A 20,167-nucleotide genomic window follows, 5' to 3' on the forward strand; every position below is an offset into this window, starting at 1 on the left:
CATATCCTGTCTTGTCTTAGCTTAGCATAGCTTGGCTTGGCTTAGCTTAGGTTACTTTGCCTTATTTAACCTTATCTAGTTTCGAATATTGAACCTTATATATGACAGTAAAGTAATTCAGGTGTGATTTCAGATGAAAACTTTAAGAGACACTGGCAGAAATATTGCAAATTATCTGGTTTCATCCTGGTGGTGGTTTGACCATCTGGCCATACTCAGGACAAAGATTGCATGAGCTCTTATTAAGTCAAAACCCAGCAGCACAGATTGGCAGTGAACAGTGCAGCCACATCAGAAAACAAAGTGAGAAGCAGGCCCCTTCAAAGCTCTCCTGGCTGACACAAAACCACTGATAGAATGGGTCTCGACAGACTTCTGAGGCTTGAAACTATATTAGTGCTCAGCAGAATAAAGAATAAAATTGTGGTGTGCCTGAACGAAGGCGAGGTTTCGCCCGTACAACAATACCAGTCGGAGAATTTGCCCATTTTCTCGTGATAAGACCCTCTATTAAATTTAAGTAGCTTGAAGTATTTATTGTACTGCGTCCGGTGGGAGACGATGGGTGAAGTGAAGCTTTAAATAAGATACATAAACGTGTTCACTTGGAATTCTACACTTGTAAGGGGTGTAGTTACATGTTTCTACTACCACACAGGGAACATGTCCAGAAATATTCCGGGGCATTTTCACACACAGACACACACACACACAACCCTATTTTCTCTGCTTTCCCTGTTACTATTCTCTTTAATTTCACGCGCATTATGCCTTTATCTCCTCTTTCACTGACAGTGCACACAAACAACCTGCATTACAGAAGTAGGTTATAGAAAAATAAGGCGGCTTCTTCTCAGTGTTTGATTACGAGAATCAATAAGCCTCCTGGAATGGTTGAAATATGCCATTAGGTTTGTTAATGTGCTGGTAAACAGTGTATTGTTTGGTTTCAGATGCTAGAGCACAGCAATTTAACACCGTCTATACTCCACCGTCTGAACACAGCCATATTTATATGTGTGTGTTATTCCCTTCTGTCCAGATAGTAAGTCTATTCTGTTGAGTCTATTCTGCGGCTTCCAGTGACTTGTTTTTGTTGGAAAGTTTCTTCCTTTCTTGCTGCATTTTCCTTCTTTGCTCAATTGTCTGGGCACACATGCTGTAGCTTGTGTTATTTCTGTGTATGCTTGTGTCATATGTGCGTTTTTCTTTCCTCGTACCCAGATGTCGGAGGTTTCTTCGAAGCGGGAACGCTGATTAAGTACAACTTCCTGCCTGAAGCAGTTGCAGGAGCCAGTAAGGATGCAAAGGTTGTGACGCACCAGCTGACACCACACGAAGTGAACCTAACAAAGGAGGAGGTGGCCTTCAGTTTTAGCACGTCCAACGCTCCGGCCATTCTGATGTACGTCAGCTCCAAGACGCAGGACTATCTGGCTGTGGTGTTAAGAGAGAATGGTGAGATCCGCACACACACACGCCATTTACTGCTGCTCATTAGCGAGGTCTGCAGCACATTTAAAGGCTGTCCTTGTGGGCACACTTTAGAAAGTTCTGTAATCTCCAAAAAGCCTCCAGAGACTGCAACCTCCCACTGAGCAGGCAAGCAACAAGCTTTGATAAAATGGACACATTAAAAAAATGACAGTGCCATCTAGTGTTTCAGAATTTATGCACACAGACACAGTAATGCAAAATACCGGTGCCAGTTCAGTTTCCTGTTGGTGTGTTCAGGTACCCTGCAGGTGCGCTACAACCTGGGCGGTCTGAGGGAGCCATTTGCTATTGATGTGGACCCACGCAACCTGGCCAATGGACAGCCACACAGCATTAACATGTCCCGCCTCAACAGGAGCATCACCATCCAGGTACAAACACATTCAACCACTCTGCAGCACATAATTTCTGTGGGTAATTCCAGAACTACCACCCATCTAATTTCAAATAATCTTATTTATTTTATTTATTTATTCGGATGGGACAGTGCATATTAATGAAGATACAATCGCATAATAGTTTACACAAGGCTGCAGTAAATATGCTGAATTTAGTACAAGGCTAATTTCCATTCGTTGTCCCACACATAAAAGATAAACATAGAGGATTACAGACGTATAAAAAACAGTTAGTAAAACAAAGACAACAAGAATTAAAACTGACTGGGTTAAACCTACCCTGCAGTGCTACTATTTGAGAAAAGCGCTTTCTAGACAGAGCCTTTCATAAAGTGCAAATAGTTAAAGGCCTGAAATCCTCAATGTTCACGCCTTTGTTTGTCAATCATCCATGTCTTATACTGTCTCTTAAAACTAGTACATGTACAAAATACTAAAACATGCAGTTACTGTGTGAATTTACTTTTCCTGAGACCAAATCTAAAAAAAAAAACTAGGAGAAAACAATGTTTGAAAATATTTTTAAAACACCAAATCAGTCTGGAGTTCCCCCTAAAATGTCATTTTTCTCTTGTCTCACCACCTGATGACCAAATTGAATCTCAAATAACAGTTCAAAATAGATTTCAATTTCCTTTTTTGGTATTATTGTTTTCGTTGATGTCTCTTAAAATTGTGGGAACATTTTTTTAATATACATAATATTTTAACATTATTTGTTATGCATGGAACGTGTGTCCCACAACAGCCCTGTTTCCATAACCTTTTTAGCATGATTGAAGAAGAAGAAGAAAAGAGTGAATTACATGAAACGCTGGATTTAACATCATCAAACAGTTTTCCCAAAGAATGGTCAGAGTAAAGCTATGTCCTCTCTTCTGTGTTTCATATTTTTCTAACATTGTCAGCCTTGATTGAATGTCTCACTAGACCTCATGCAACCCTGTTATACATATTATCAGGAAAAGACAAATTCCTTTGACTTTTTTCCATCAGTAGGTTTGTCTTCTTGGTCAGCAGTAACAGCTAGCTAAATATCTAACTTCTACTGCTGACAAAAAGCTAACATTAGCATGGATTAGCATCCCTGTTACAATGATTAGAGTAGGGTTAGCAAACAACAAATAAAACGTGGAATAAAAAGGATACCATTGATGCCAGCCTTTGATAGTTTATTACCAATTATTGATGAATATGGAGCAGAAAATTGTAATTATTTCAAAAAATTTTGCAGCCCAAATGTCCTCCAAGTCTGGAATGACCCCTAAACTTTATGCTCAAAGCAAAACTTAGCCTTCAATTTCAAGATCCTGCTTAGAGGAAACCTTGAAGCGCAGGGATGATAATTCTGCTACACACACACATATATAGTATAAACTCACTCTCAAGTACACAAGCTCAGCCGGTGTTAACTCGCTTTTTCCAATAAGTCAGAGGGGAGTGCAGTGTCCTGTTCTGTCTTCTGCTGTGATGAAACTGCTTGTCCTTTGCCACTGTTAATCTACTTCCAGTAGACAGCCTCTAAGTATAGCAACAGAAAGTGCATCGATCTGTGTGCGTTTGCATGAGTGTATGCGCTTGTGTTATTGTGATCGCATGCATCTGTGCTTGTGTGCAAATATTTAAGGGGATGTGATACAGCTCAAGAGACACCGCGTGTCTGCGTGCATGCGTGACCCGTGCGTCTGTGTGTGTCTGCGTGTGTGTTTTCATGCTCTTGAGTGTTTTTTTGTGCAGCTGAACAGCTTAGCGCAGATCAATACCACCAAGCCTTAGTCGGTAGCTGTCAGGGATGGAGTGAGAATTCAGCTAAACTATTGCAGACTTTGTTCTGGGCTGAGATGCTAAAATTTGGCTGCAGGCTGCAAGTTCAAAGAAGATTCTAAGTGGATGGCAACCACTTGTAAAAGCTGCTGGTTGATTGCATCCTGATCTGAATACATTTGTATTTACAGGAGCAGTTTGAGGGGGTTTGTCTTCTAAAATGGGAACCAAAAAAGAAAAAAACTTGAATTCTTGATGTGAACAACAGTTTTTTGTATGCAAGGCCTCGTGTAGAATTCAGAATTTGCACATCATGTAATGTGACTTCTGCTCTGTAAGTGTTGCAGATTCTAACATTTGGATGATTTACATTGCTATAGTTCAGCTATTTCACACAGTGTGCATATTTATATTTCTTAGACACAAAGTCTGTGTATTCAGACAATCACACTCTCACATATTTACTCACAGAGAGGCCCCCTACCCCCTAGTGGCCGTAAGAAGTCATTACATCAACTTGGCATGACTCATTTCCTCTGAAAACCAGCTTTACAGATCCTCCTTGCATAAGTTTGGATAAACATGTGGTACGCAATTTTCCAGCAGTTTGCTTACATTGAAAATCATGTTTCATTCTGTTTTAATTCTCCAGCAGGCATCAGTGGAGTTTCATATTTTCTACACTGTCATTATATTCATGGTAGGAATACAATGAACAACAAACGCTGATGATTATCTGATGCAAGGGTGGTTTAATTGAGGAAATATAATGGTGCTTTTGCAGCACATAACTGCAAAAAAGACAAGAAAACAAGCATCCATAGAGCATGAAGAGAGGATTTGTAGAGATAATTGACCTAATCACTGTGTTTTCACACTAGAACATGAATGTAATGAATTAGAAAACCGAATCTTGCAGAAGGAAAAGAAGAGAATTGATACTTTTAGAACATGTAGGGGGTGGGAAGGAAATTAATGAAACAATTAAATGTAAAGCTTAGGTCTTTGATGTCTCCTGTGATTATTACTCGTCCAACTGAAGTGTTTTCAGTGTTGCTTTGATTACGTGAAACAAAATGCAGGCAACAGTACATCACAATACTCTCGCGGACCTCTAATCATCGCATCTCGACTTCTACTTAAGTCCTGGGAGAAAGGATGTCTTTCACGGCGCGCACATCCATCCTGGAATCTCATCACCCACGTTCACATCCTACGGTGAAAAATTCAGACAGCAAGAAAATTAAACCGAAACATCCAATGGAAATCGTCCTCATTTTCTGAGCAAATCACATCCTGCAGCCGCTGATCACTCCGATGGGAGTGCTTGAGCATAACACATCCCTTTTTTACTGGCACAGAAAGTGATTGGAGCAACTGTAAGATTCTCCGTTCATCACTCTGACACACACATACACACACATGCAGACGTGCACACGCTGTGATTTCACTGCTTGTGTCTGGCTTAGTTGTGTCTGGATTGGCAATACTGATGTTCATCCCAGTGCTTGGTGTGTGTGACTGAACTATTAACCGCCAAGTGTGTATTCCCAGTTTAGCCTCTGCTCTAAATAACAATCTTTAAAGTTTTTTTTAACGCTTTAATGATTCAAAACTTAAACATTAAAGCGGTTTAAGAGCTGAGATGAACACTGGTGGGCATGATGTGGTAATTTTGGACTTAAGAAGAAGAAAAAAAAGCGTAGATTATCAGGGGAACTGTGGGGGAGAGATGGGGAGAGAAAATAGATCAAATTTATAGATAGGGAATGAAAAGTGGAGCCAGAAGGTGTGCTAACGAAGATAACTTTGATGAGTCGAACTTTTCATGTTGCCTCACCGCCTCGGGGCTCTTTTCAAGGTACAAACATGTGCTTAATATCCACACATAAACAGATGTGGACATGCATACCAACAGACACGCATGCACAAGTGAGATTCTGTCAGGTCAACTTGCTATAAAGGCTTCACACTGGCCCACTAAAAAAAGAAATCTACATTATTCAGTCTAGTTCCAATACCCTCCTGCTATCTCTCCGTACCTCCCACCCCCTGATTTCTCACATAACCTCGAGGGTTTTTAGTAGTAGTTTATTTACTTATAGCAGGCGACCATGACTATAACTCACACTAATGAGAAGCGAGGAACAGGACATATTCTGCTCAGGAGGATAACAACAGCAAAAATCCTGAGCATGACTAGGTGGTAAGTAGACAGCGCTAACAGGGGTTGTCAGCTTGCCTCCTACAGCATACATAGAAACGACAGCATTTTATTTCAATGCAGATGCCAATAAAACACTTCACTGCAGGTAACTGAATGTGCAGTTTGATGTGCTCTGTTCAGATTCTGAAGCTCTGCACGTCTCATACGACAGAATCTCTTCTGAGACAAACTCTCCACAGGGTTTCCAAACTATCACTCTGCCCTGTGTTTAAAGGGGGTGAAAGTAATGAATGCGACCGGCCACACCTCCCTATAATGTATTGTAATGTATTCTTTCTGATCCCACCCGAAGTGTGCTTGGCATGCCCCTCGGCACACTGGGAAGGAAAAGAGACTGCACTCTGGGGCACCGATACTCACTGTGTAGTTCATTCTCTTTTTTTTCCTGAGCTAAGTGGTCACATCAATTCAGATGCACTTCAAATTGCCGCAGCATTCAGCAGGGATTCTCACTGGGTTCGGCTCAGTTTTGCATTTCCCGTTAACATAAGCTGCTATGTTCAGTTCAGTACAAAGCCAGCGTATAAAAGCACGACAGTCACAGGTCAGCAGCCTATTATTAGCTAAAATGATGACCTTGTGATTGCTTCTGTTGTTCTTTTAACTTCCCTTTAACGTGAATTTAGCCTCATCATGAAGTAAATTATTACAACTGAGCTGACAGTGTGCTGTGGTTCACCAGTACCCAGTTCCATTGTTAAAAGTCACTGATTTATTCAGTGAAATAGTGATATTTGTTAAGTTTTGAGAGTCACTGATAAAAGTTCCTTTGTTCACATTCTAAACACATTTGCTGCAGGAGCTTAAAGGGGCTGTCATCAGTATTTCTGTATCAGCAGTGGATCAGATGACTGCTTGTATGTGAACATTGCTAGAAATCATCACCTGACTGCAGTTCCTCAGTGTTTTATTGCAGGATTTGTGTTTTTGCTGTCAAAAGTAATGAAAGCCACAAAGGACTAAAGAGTGTCATGAAACTTCGATCATATGAACACAAACACTGCTCCAAATTGTTGCTGATGTTGCTTGAATCAAGTGGGTGTAATAATAATAAAAACAATGCTAATACGTTCCTTCGCTCATTCATTCATTTATTCGTATAGCACTTTTAAAAACAGCCAAAAGGCCTCAGTAGAAATCATCTTATCACTTTTTTATTGTAGTTTTGCTTAGAATGGGTCAAAACCACCAGAGGGTCTCAGGTTGTATTCAGGTTGATAATGAGATTGACAGACTGCAAAAAGGAAAAAAAAAGTTCCTATTACCTCCCACACTGCCTGTAGGCACCAAGGTCCTATTATCACACTTGAACTTGTTTTTTGGCACTTATCCAGGTTGTTTCCTCCTGACTAGATCCTTGCTTGTGTTGTATCTGCTCTCAGCTGTAAACATATTATTGGATAAAAGTGTGAAATGAAACTATGGAATTGTAGAGATTAGGATGTCAGATGCATCGTTAAAAGCTAACCTTCTACAAGACTTGAATGTTCATTAAATTTGTTAACATGTTTAAGTATTTTTCAAACATGTAGAAGAAAAGGTTCACAAATTCACTGTATCAGCTTCATGGTTGATATTATGTCAGATAATGATCGACCAACATGTGGACGGTTAGGGTTTATCTTTATTTGGAACCGATATGTGTTAAATGTAAATGTGATAGCGGAGAACCTGCCATTCAGAGCTAGGTTTCTTCATTAATAAGGGTGACTGTAACTGAATTCATAATAAAGAAGTAGGATTTAATTAGGGCTCTGTTTATGTGGGATCGACTGAGATTGATCTTTTTGTCTCCTGCATATACACACGTGGACAAAATTGTTGGTACCCCTCAGTTAAAGAAGGAAAAACCCACAATTCTCACTGAAATCACTTGAAACTCACAAAAGTAACAATAAATAAAAATTTATTGATAATTTAATGATCAAAATCAGCCATCACTTTTGAATTGTTGATTAACATAATTATTTAAAAAAACAAACTAATGAAATAGGGCTGGACAAAAATGATGGTACCCATAACTTAATATTTTGTTGCACAACCTTTTGAGGCAATCACTGCAATTAAACGATTTCTGTATTTGTCAATGAGCGTTCTGCAGCTGTCAACAGGTATTTTGGCCCACTCCTCATGAGCAAACAGCTCCAGTTGTCTCAGGTTTGACTCCAAATGGCATGTTTCAGCTCCTTCCACATATGTTCAATGGGATTCAGATCTGGGCTCATAGAAGGCCACTTTAGAATAGTCCAACGCTTTTCTCTCAGCCATTCTTGGGTGTTTTTGGCTGTGTGTTTTGGATCGTTGTCCTGTTGGAAGACCCATGACCTGCGACTGAGACCAAGCTTTCTGACACTAGGCAGCACATTTCTCTCCAGAATGCCTTGATAGTCTTCAGATTTCATCGTACCTTGCACACTTTCAAGACACCCTGTGCCAGATGCAGCAAAGCAGCCCCAAAACATTACTGAGCCTCCTCCATGTTTCACCGTAGGGACAGTGTTCTTTTCTTCGTATGCTTGGTTTTTGAGTCTATGAACATAGAGTTGATGTGCCTTACCAAAAAGCTCCAGTTTGGTCTCATCTGTCCAAAGGACATTCTCCCAGAAGCTTTGTGGCTTGTCAACATGCATTTTTGCAAATTCCAGTCTCGCTTTTTTATGAGTTTTTTTCAGCAGTGGTGTCCTCCTTGGTCGTCTCCCATGAAGTCCACTTTGGCTCAAACAATGACGAATGGTGCGATCTGACACTGATGTACCTTGGCCTTGGAGTTCACCTTTAATTTCTTTGGAGGTTGCTCTGGGCTCTTTAGATACAATTCCAACGATTCGTCTCTTCAATTTGTCATCAATTTTCCTCTTGCGGCCACGTCCAGGGAGGTTGGCTACTGTCCCGTGGGTCTTGAACTTCTGAATAATATCAGCCACTGTTGTCACAGGAACTTCAAGCTGTTTAGAGATGGTCTTATAGCCTTTACCTTTAAGATGTTTGTCTATAATTTTTTTTCGGATGTCCTGGGACAATTCTCTCCTTCGCTTTCTGTTGTCCATGTTCAGTGTGGTACACACCTTTTCACCAAACAGCAGGGTGACTACTTGTCTCCCTTTAAATAGGCAGACTGACTGATTATGAGTTTGGAAACACCTGTGATGTCAATTAAATGACACACCTGAGTTAATCATGTCACTCTGGTCAAATAGTTTTCAATCTTTTATAGAGGTACCATCATTTTTGTCCAGGCCTGTTTCATTAGTTTGTTTTTTTAAATAATTATGTTAATCAACAATTCAAAAGTAATGGCTGTTTTTGATTATTTAATTTTCAATAAATTTTTATTTATTGTTACTTTTGTGAGTTTCAAGTGATTTCAGTGAGAATTGTGGGTTTTTCCTTCTTTAACTGAGGGGTACCAACAATTTTGTCCACGTGTGTACGTCTGTTCTTCTCTGTTTCCTTAATATTTTCCTGTTCTGTCACCTTTATTTCCCACTAAGGTCCATATGTTAAAGCATTGTTTTCCAGACTCTATTACAAGGTAATTTGTGGCTGCCTTCTAACTTAGCCGCTACCCATTAGCATAGCTTTAGCCTCTGTGAGAGTAGCTGATTTCCTAGTTTGTGGCGACGCCTTGTGTTTTGAGGCCACAGAATGATTACAGACAGAGAGAGGAGACTGCATCAGACCCGAAGTAGCACATTTATCAATAATCGGTCAATAAAAATACCAATAACTAGAAAAATGTTGGCCATGATAATCAGCCAGGCCGATTATCGATCCCTCCCTAATGTCACCGTTGTGGTTTTCTGCCTTGTTTTGTCTACCTCTTTATTTAAACGTTTTGAATATTAATTTATGAACATCCAGTACATCAGACTGTTTTTTATTCGAGTTTGGCTCCTTCAGCAAATTCTTTGATTTGTCATTTTTCAAATAAATTGTACAGAGTTGAGCACAAATGTTGAGATGTTTGACGAAAGCTTTTGAATTTATAAACCAAATTATTATGTCCTGAATTATGCACCTGCTAATTCCTCACACTGAAATGTGATCCCAGATTATTGCATTATCCATTAAATTCTAAAATGCCAGTTTTGTTATTGCGTGCCTCGGCCTTTGGAACTTAACCCTCCTGTTGTTGCTTTGCCTACGTGCTCATCAAAGGCCTTGCTGCTTTCATCCTAGGTAACAGAATGAGTGAGAGGCAGAGATTTGAGGCAGATGCCATAAAAGTCAGTTATGCTGGTGGGCCTGCCAGTGGATCAAATTCAATTTCCAGAGCGTAAGGAGCAGTGCACTGTTTACCTCCGGCTGCAGAGGTCTCGCTTCTCTGTTATCAGGGCTGCAAATCTTAAAGGCATTTAGACAAGCTACTGTTTAGTTTAAAGACGTTTAAAGATGGAGAACAAGTGGGAAGACTAGAGCCAGAGAGGACTAAAGACCAAAGAAAAGGCCAGATTAGAGGGAAAGAGAGAGCAGAGGACTGATAGAAAAACTGTTTTGATAAAGAAAGTAGACTCAAAAAATATTGCAACAAAGACCCACTTTGATGCATTTAGATTACCTAACCCTTTTAGAATCCTGAGGCTTTCTCGAAGGCAAAGATTTGCATGTGAACACAAAAACCTGCTGAAATGTGTGCAGCCTCTGAGGTCTCGTTAGGTTCGTTCACTATCAAAGGCACACCAAGGGGAGATTAAAATAAGTTCCCATCTCGCCATCTCTGACTTTCCCTTTCTCTCACACTGCGAGGGTGTGGAGATGAAAGCGACGTGTCCCTTCAGGCGTCAGTCATTTTATCTCTGTTGCCTCCTCTTCTGTCCACCAGTTGCTGCGATGATAATTCAGGAGTTCACTTGGAAATAAAGTTCAAGCATTTCTCCGAGGGGACAATGGAATTTAAACGTTTGCACTTAGCTTGTCCGGTGTTTAATCTGTAACGGGAGTGTTTTCATCCCTCAGATATCATTAATCCTTCTGTTGTCCTCTTTACGGGAACTGAAAAATAATGTTTCCTTGTCAGACAGAAATCCAAAAATGCAGCAGAAAAATTCCCCAAATTTCTGAAATTTTGCAAAACAGTCAGGAAGAAAATTCCAGTAATTCCTGAAAACTTTCCCTTGAAAGTTTTATTTTTAAAAACAAAAAATCCCCCAAATTTGGCAAGGAAATTCTTGTAAATATTTTCAGAAAATGAGTAAAAATCTTCCAAAAGAATCCTAAAAATGTCTAAAATGATTCCATATATATCAGTAAAACTTGTAATATTTCTTAAGAACTTTTACATAAAAATCAGCCAAAATCCAGCGAAATTCGCTGGATTTTGGCTGATTTTTATGTGAAAATTCTCAAGAAACATTTTTAATATTTCTTTTTTTCCCACCAAAAAATGTTCAAAGATTTCCCAGAAACATTAATCAGAAGTTTTATTATGAACATATTTTTTTCCTCCACATTTTCAAACTTTAAAACAGGTCAGTTTTAACCCACAGGATGACACGAGGCTTAAGGAAAGCGAGGTGCCACGAAACTAAGACACTGTACTCCAAATTACTTTGGCTAGATATAGCACATTGGCTAAATTAGATTCCTTTAGAGCACATAGTTAAGAAAATAGATTTCACCCATTGTTAATTTTCTCTTTTGTCCTACCCCTGATTGCTTTGCTTATGTCAGCTTTATGTAACTAAAGAGGCAGCAGCAGCACTTAAAGGAGACAAGCGTGTTGTCTAAATGTTGCAGCGTAAAAGGGATCCCAGTAACTGCGGTTGTAATTGACAAAGTTTGGTAAAAATGAGGTTTCTTCCTTGGCTGTCTCCCTCTGTGGACCTTTTTGTGGGGTTTCAAGACTCAACCCGCCCTCCCTGGTTGTGCAGCCAATTTGTTTTCTCAGATAAAAGTAAATAAGCTGAGCGCAATTTAATTGTGTCCCATTATCCCACCCTCCAGTCACCGTGGAAAGCAAAACCCACACAATGCTCCGCAGAGACCAGGCTTTTGGAAAGAATCAAATTAGGATATGTTGTATGTGTGTGTTTGTGTGTGTGTGTGTGTTGAGAGACAGAGAGGGGAAGAGAAGAGTCTGGAGGGGAAGTAGGGAGAGAATTTTCTGTATAGGAGGACTCTACTGATTCAAAACTGTAAACAAGAGCTACTACACACACACACATTAATCTTGGCCCTTTAGTGGCAGTCCAGCTCCGCTCCCAGCTAACAGGCCATGACAGCTATTCAGCACGTCAATAGAACAAATTTCCAGTAAAACACACGGTAACAAAAGTCATTGTTTTCCATCAACCTCCCTCCTCTGGCTCGGCCCATGGGTACGCTTTCTGCAGACCGGTTGTGCGCCGAGATACAGTTCTCCTGTGGGCAGGGAGAAGGAAAGACGGAACCATCTTTTATTTCTAGAACACACAGAAACCAATTTGTGGGGTTGAAATTATTCTCGTCAATAGCGCCGGCTGCAGCCTTCAAGCTAATTAGAAACTTCACTGAAACAGCAATAACAAGTTAATTATGTTGCAGGGATATTAAAGTCGTGTATTCCCTCCCTCCATCACCCTCTCTGCTCCCACATCTCCACTAGTGCTCGTCTTTGTAAACAGGATGCTTGTTCTCTCTCTCTCTCTCTCTCTGCTTTAAAATCGGGAATGGCTTTGAACCCACGGCAGACATTAGAAATTCCGTGTTGTTAATTAATGTGTGATCATTTATCTCAAATGCTGATGAAGAAGGGGTTTTTTGTGTGCGGGATATTTGTGGATAAATCCCTTTTCAGTTTGCTTTCAGCCACGAGTAGCTCGGCTACACAAAAGGAGGAAAAACAAAAGTAACAGCTTTATAGATAAGAAGTTTTCTTTAATCATTTGGTCTGTGAAACCATCCACCATGATGAAGTGTTTTGGAACAGATTTCATACATTTGTTGCACAGGATAGATGTGGTTGGTTGGTGTGTTGAACACCATAGAAGTTACTCCCTGTGCAGTAACTTATGCTGCAGTTCACAGAGAAGACGAAAAAAGATGTAACACAAGTGGATTTTAGTTGATACCGGCACATTTTCTGCTTTGGAATCATTTTTGCAATTCAATTCATTCTTCATTCTTTGGAGAGCATTTTAATGTCGTCTGAATCCTTAACCCTCGTACTGCGGGTCAAATTGACCCGTTTTAAAGTCTGAAAATGTGTTTTTAAAAAAACATATATATTTTCACAGTGAAAACTTCCACATTTTCAACATTTTAGGGGAAATTTTTGAAAATTTTTTGGTGGAAAAAAGAAATGTTAGAAAAAATATTTCTTTAAGAACATTCGGGGAAAAAAGCAACCAAAATCCAGCAAAACTTGCTGGATTTTGGTTGAGTTTTTTTCAAATGTTGTTAAAGAAAATATTAGCACTTTTATTGATATATATGGAATCACTTTAGATATTTTTAGGATTTTTTTCTAGAAGATTTGTATTCATTTTCTGAAAATATTTACAGTACTTTTTTTTTACTTTTTAAAAAAATATATATTTCTATTTTTAAATAGAACTTTTAAGGGAAACTTTTAAGAAATTTTCTTCCTGAAAATTTTGCAAGTTTTTATCAATTTGGGGGATTTTTTGCTGACTTTCTTTGATTTTTGATTTTTTTTTTTTAGACAAGGAAAGAATATTTTTGGTTCCCCTAAATGAGGACAACAGGAAGGTTAAAAGTGAATTTGGCATATGCACAGGTATTCTAAATGGCATTTCATGACTTGACATAAACAATATATGGCACAAACAGCCAAATATTGTATATTAAAGCAGCTCTATAAGGCTCAAGGTGAAAAAGGTAAGGAATAAACTTGGATTCATATTTGAAAACATGCATTCTGGAAGTCCTTTTCCGTCCAGATTGTCTAGTGGCTGGATTTGGTTTCATTTTCTTTATTGATATTTACTGAACTAATTGTGATTAATGAAAATTGCTGTCATGGATTCTGATCAATTTATGGGCAGTTTAAGAATATGAGTGATTTCCCCCAACTCATCTATTTGCAGCTTCCCTGCCATTTGACAATCACAAGAGGGAGCCATTGAGCTTCTGATTATGCTGTGTTGTGGCTTTGCATCGCCTGGCAGCAATGAATTACCATCTTTTCTTCATCATCCTGTGCACTTTGCTTAATGTGCTGATGCAGGTCTTACCCTGAGTCTTTTGAAAACGCTGTGGTCAGGAGTTTTCGACTCCCTTTAAAATGCAGATGCTAATATATTATGTCCCCATCTCTCTCTCTCTCTCTCTCTGTCTCTCTCTATGTGGACTCAGTTGGATCATTACCCTCCAGTCAGCTACAACCTCCCAGAGGCCTCAGACACACAGTTCAACATGGTCAAGACGCTGTTCTTGGGTAAAGTCTATGGTGAGTGTGTCACCTCGTACAAACTTTTTCTGCTCACTTTTTCCAACACAGTTCATACCGTACAGCATGAACACGTACTGCCATTATATATATTGACTGTCATGCGTGTCCTCACCCCTCTAACCTCGCCATGTTATAGTTCGATTGAGCTTTTAGGAGCAGTGAGTTCAAGATTCGAGTGATTTAATGCATATTTAGAGTCTTCCTGGTGTTCTGAGCTTTAGCAGATTTGCAAATAAAGAGGCAAACTGAATGTAATTGTATTTAGATCTTTCTCTTTTATATTGGATAGTTCAACTCTATTCTGTTTATATCATTTAATGCAAAGATAAACCCTTTTACATAAAATATATCTTGGTTTGATCAGGATTCTGAAACCCCAACACTAGCAGAAATGAACATTAATGAACAGTGACATCAAGAAACGGTAAAACACACTCACAAAAATACAATTTCTCTAATTTCACTCTTGGAAAAGAAACTGTACTGATGCATTTTGTCCACTAGAGAATGCTAGAGGCCTGCAGGGGGACTTTGGAGCATGATTTGATCTGTGTGTTTGTCTGTTTGGATGTATGTGATCATTTTAAACATATTGATAAAAGCTGTTTCCTGTTCATGTATATGCGTTAGAATGTACCCATTTGAGCCCCAGAACCAGCTGGCAGGTTTAAAAGACATGTTATCTTTAAGACAAATCACCAGAATCAAATCCTTTGTCACAGCCAGAAACTGTAAAAACAGAAACAATTGTTGCACTGTTAACTTTCCAACTGTTTCCAACTGTTTCCATTCTGATAATCATGTGTGACAGGCAGTCCAATGCAAAAGTAAACCAACACTGATTTAAAAATTGTAATGTTTTATTAAAGACACTTTATTTTACATGTCTCATTTTTTAAAAAAAAAGTGGCTTTGCAATAGCCAGATTCTGATTAAAAATTAATCTGAGCTCCTCAGCACAACCGAGAATTCATTAGTTGCTCAGCTGTGATCAACAGGAACATGACAAACATTCAGAGATTTTTCAACTGAACTGGACCAAGTGTGGGCACAGAGCAGAGAGGACACTAGTATGGAAATGAATGCAAAATTTCTGTGGGGAAATATATAAATAGTGTGTAAAGTCACTTTAAGGAAAGTCATTTTTTTACTAGTAATGGTAACACCTGTGGGCACCTGGAAAAACACTGTATATGAGTCGATTCTGGGATTTTTCCGTTTTTGTAAAGTCAACATTTCAATAAATTCACAGTAATCACACTTCATAGTTCTCTCGGCTTCTAGTCGTGGTTGTGCTGTTTCCAGAGAGGTGCAGGACTTGATATTGCGGTAAAAAATGAGGCTACGGTTAGTAAACTGTTTGGGATTCAGAGGGCTACACTACCTTCATATCTAGTAGCTCAGCATTACGCTTTCAGAAGGATGCCCACAGTGCTGGACCAATTTAGAAAATCATTACAACGAGAGTTCTGGATTTTCCCTTTGATGTGACTATTCAGGTTTGCCAACCACTAGTTTGACTCATTACTTGTAGAAAACAGTGTCAGCAGTGTTGAAATGGTTACAGTGCAGTTCATCATTTTAGTCTGCAGTCTTCAGTTTCTGTTTTCCTACTGGACTTACTAAGGTCATGGGTGTTAACAAAGGCCTAAATCATCTGGACAAACACGTTAGGCACCAATAACCCTAATTATCCCAGTTATCAATAACCTTTTGCCTTAACCTATTTAGATGACTGTGCATTTTTTCCCTTTTGTAGCAAAACATAATGTACATTTGATGGATAATAGTATCTTGTTGCACCTTTGTGCGTCCTATTGTGTTCTCTGTTCCCTTCTTTTTCCCCTCCTCTCTTTTGTCCTTCACCACGAGTGCAGAGAAAGTCAGTGAGGTTGAAGTAATGGCTGACTTCACTTACCAGCCAGAAGTATCGACTGCTGCACACACCACGAGAACCCCGGGGAATACACAGCCACACACACAAGTATATGAACAAGCACGTATGCACACAAAAACACAGCCTTCCATCTTTATCCAACTAACACGGCACAGATGTTTTCAGGACAAACAGGACAAAGTCACCTTACATACCAAAACAGGTCCAATTTTGTTTTATTCCTGACACATAAATAGACTGAGTGCACTGAAATTCTACATTGTAGTGAAAGTCATAACTCTAAATTATTTAGACAGAAAAAGGATAATGACACTGAAGAAGACTAGAACAGAAGGATGACAGAAGTATTGTCATCAGAAAGAGGGAGACGGAGGAAGAAAGCAGGGAGAACAAACCAGGCATTTGAACGTCTCATCGGATCTGTTCCATTTCTGTGTTTGGACCGCAGAGACAAGAGAGGCTGTCAGACAGCCCAGCTCTCCAACTCTATTTCTGGGAGAAAGAGACCCTGTGTTTGGTACAGCACACAGGCAGACACACACACTCTGATCACGATATCTCCTCTGTCACCTCACAGTCTGCTGATTGTGGGATGGGATTAGATGGCAAAAGATGGAAGAAGCAAAATAGGCAAACAATGAAACTAGAGAGTTGTACAGTGAGCATGCACAGATACCCAGACAAGACTATTAGTAAAAGAAAGTCAAGATGTGGGTTTTTTCAGGCAATATCTCTGCAAACTCACATCAGTGCAGTACTTGTTCCTCTACTAAACACTGCTATCAGTCAGCCCATATGTTTAACAACACTTTATCCATCCCTTCTTTAGCTGACATTTTGCCTTTGGGCTGCAGAGACTATAATCAACCCCTAAAATGATTAAGTATTTTTATTATTTGCAGATTTTTTTTTCTCATGCATTTTATTTGTTTCACATTCGACTCTGTTCAAAAAGCACCTTTTCCATATCCATGCTAATACATATCATTTCTGGTATGTGATCCTTTTAATTCAGTCGACCCAAGCTATCCAAAATAAGAAAATGTGGGAAGAGGACATGAGTGCAGAATTCACTGATGATAAATGGAAACACATGCAAGTTTTGGCACACGTTCCTTGCTTGTATACATGGCAGGAACTGCTTCGGTTGAGAAAAAAGCTGACATTGTGATCTTCTGCTTTTCTGTGACTTTTATTTTGTAATACATATTGCAAATACAAGATTTGTTTTCACTACATAACTGACATAGCTCTGTTTGGAAAGAACCAAATAACTGGAGTGATTTTGTTGGGTAGTATGTCTGCATAGAGAAACCAGAAAAACATTTAGAACTTTTCTCATATGGTTTTACACTGACAGGTATCCAAACTAGTTTTTTTTTTTTTTTAGCTAGATCTGGCTTTTAGCTCATCATACGAGTTTTGAATGCCGATTTAAATGTTCACACCAATTAGACATGTTCCCTTGTGTACAACTGAAATCCTTTTTTTCTTAACAGCCAGTACTCCTCGGTGTTTCTCTCCTGCTCCTCGCTCATTCTGCTGTGCACATGTGAAGCCTTTATATATTTGTTTGTCATGTAACGTGTATCCAAGAAGCCTTAAATTGGAGAAAATGGTGTTTATCAGACAGACTTTCTTGCAGATTAGTCACAGAAAATGTGATGCATGTGTTTTCTTTTTATATCAGGCAGCATAAACATGTTGTAGCGTGATGTGTATGAGCTCATTTGCCTCACTGCACATCACATTTCCTTTGATCTGACCATCCAACATGCACATTCGCAATGTTGATGCTGAAGCAATATATTCGGCAGCCATGAGTCCAATGCAAATGTCTGTTTAGAATCTAGTATACTGATGATAAATTAGCAAATTGGCAAAATGCTTGTAGCAGATGACAGGACTCTCCTAATTCTAGTACTGGGACATGTTCTGGATTCCAAACTCAAGTCTTTATCCTTAAAATCTGATGTTTTAAAAGCCAGTTTTGTATTGAGTTTTTCCTTCCAGTGTCAAGCTGACCCTCTGATGTCAGACCTGAGGCTGCTTGTCATGACATGATATAATTTCCATCCTTCCACTTGTATTTTTTATGATAGCTGTGTGTGTGACTAACTGAGGCTCAGGGTCCTGAGATTTGCAGGTTTTGCTGCCAAGGGTAATTGTGCGGAAGTAGTATTGATCATGAAGTGCAGGGACGGTTTGGCACATGCTATGTGCTTTAGTAATTGCTGCAGCCTTAACTTAACACTGTGCTCTGTGTGTATGTGGAGGAAACTGTATCCTAACATCAGTGCTTAACAAGACTTGGGTGAAGGTGTAAGAGCATATTTCCTTTCATGTATCTATGATGATGCATACTTTTACCACTTTTGTCGTGGAGATATGAATCCACTTACACATTGTATTACCTGACTCTGCTCCCATAACATAAATAATGGATTCTTAGGTTGAAGTTATGTGTAGGACAGCAGTGGTTATGGTTCGGGTAACTCTGTGTGATATAAATGTCCTGTAACTTAATGTAACGTCCTCTAAAGCGATGATGACACAACTGGGTGTGTGTTTGTGTGGTGGGTGGGTGTGTTGATGTATTGCACAGGACTCTGGATCTCTGCATCCCAGTGGAATAGATGGGGGGGAGATGAGTCATACATCAGCCGGAGCAGCAGGCACGCTCCTAACCCCGAACTCTGTGCCACAAATCTGTCAAGCCTGTGTGTCAGTGCGAGCGGATGTGTGCGTGGACGGTATGTTGGTGTGTCTATCTGAGGGAATAGATTCAGAGCCAAAGGCAGAGAAGCGAGCGATAGAAATAGTGATGCTGTGAAAGTGCTATTAAAGACAGATGATTGTAGCCCTGAGGGTTGGTTGTAAAGGACATGTACATCAGTACCGCGCTGAATTTCTGATTCCTCCCTTCTATTCTTTATTCCCCCTGCCTCTCTTCTTCTGTTAACTCTGTCCACACACATTTAATGTGTCGCTCCCAGTGGGTGCTGCCAATTATTTTGCACAGGCTCTAAGAGTAACACAGCCATCTCAAGGTGTAATGGCTTTATTCTGAGGAACTTTGAGGCATAATAGCTCTTATTTGCAATTTTCTCCGGTTTGGCATTTTTGTGTGCTTTTATTTTAAATTGGGCTCTTTCTTTTCACTTCAAACACACTTTGACCCTGGAGGAGCCTTTCCAGCAGGCTATGATGAGAAGCTACTGCCTTTTCTGTGGAGTGCTTTTTAAACATTAAGATACCTGCCCTATAAATAAAGTTTATTCATAAGGTTAATATCTAAACTGCCTGTGCAAGTGAAATCTTGCCGGCACCATAAGCAAAGTCACCACTGTTTAACCACTGAAACACTAGTCTAATATTACGTTTAAACAGCTCTCATATATCAGGGAATGCATACACTATCTCTGAGGCTGCCCTGTGATGTTTGCCACTGGTGGATTCTTTGGGTCCTGTGGCGTGTCTGTGGATTTATTCCGTCACATCCCAAGAATGTTTGATTGGATTGGGATCTGGGGAGTTCTGAGGCAGAGTCATCACCATCTTTGTCATGTTCCTATAGCTGCTCCGGAGCCTTTTTATGCCACGTGGCCGCAGAACATTGCTTTGTAATCCAATAATCAATGTCAGTCACTTCATCTGTTAATGTTGTGACTGATCGAGTGTGTGTCCATCTGCCAACATGCCATCCTTCAGATCGACATGACATTAATTTTGTCACGTAAAAATCCAGCTTAAAATAGATATTTGTTCAATATTAACGTTATAAGCCGTCTGTGCTTTATGATATGTACATGTTTGGAGTTTTTTGTCAGTAGAAACGGTAAGTAAAGGCACTAGAAAGGGAAGAGCATCCCCTCAAATCCTTTTATAAATAAATTTGTCTGTATACATGTTGTTCAAATTTTAATATTGGGCCAAATATTTCATTAAGCCTTGTGATAAACATAAGAGTGTCCTTTAAAACAGTATCATAA

General features: G+C 39.5%; 1 protein-coding gene across 1 annotated transcript in view; it reads left to right on the forward strand.

Annotated features, from left to right (window-relative positions):
- The window catches only part of cntnap2a (contactin associated protein 2a), a 372,045-nt gene that overhangs the window by 340,474 nt on the left and 11,404 nt on the right, over nucleotides 1-20,167 (forward strand). Inside the window, exons 21-23 of the mRNA XM_051940310.1 lie at nucleotides 1,225-1,458; nucleotides 1,735-1,868; nucleotides 14,182-14,275. Of these exons, the coding sequence (XP_051796270.1) occupies nucleotides 1,225-1,458; nucleotides 1,735-1,868; nucleotides 14,182-14,275 (462 nt within the window). The remainder of the gene's footprint in view (nucleotides 1-1,224; nucleotides 1,459-1,734; nucleotides 1,869-14,181; nucleotides 14,276-20,167) is intronic.

Source organism: Acanthochromis polyacanthus, chromosome 20, assembly GCF_021347895.1.
Source record: "Acanthochromis polyacanthus isolate Apoly-LR-REF ecotype Palm Island chromosome 20, KAUST_Apoly_ChrSc, whole genome shotgun sequence".
NCBI classification, from domain to species: domain Eukaryota; kingdom Metazoa; phylum Chordata; class Actinopteri; family Pomacentridae; genus Acanthochromis; species Acanthochromis polyacanthus.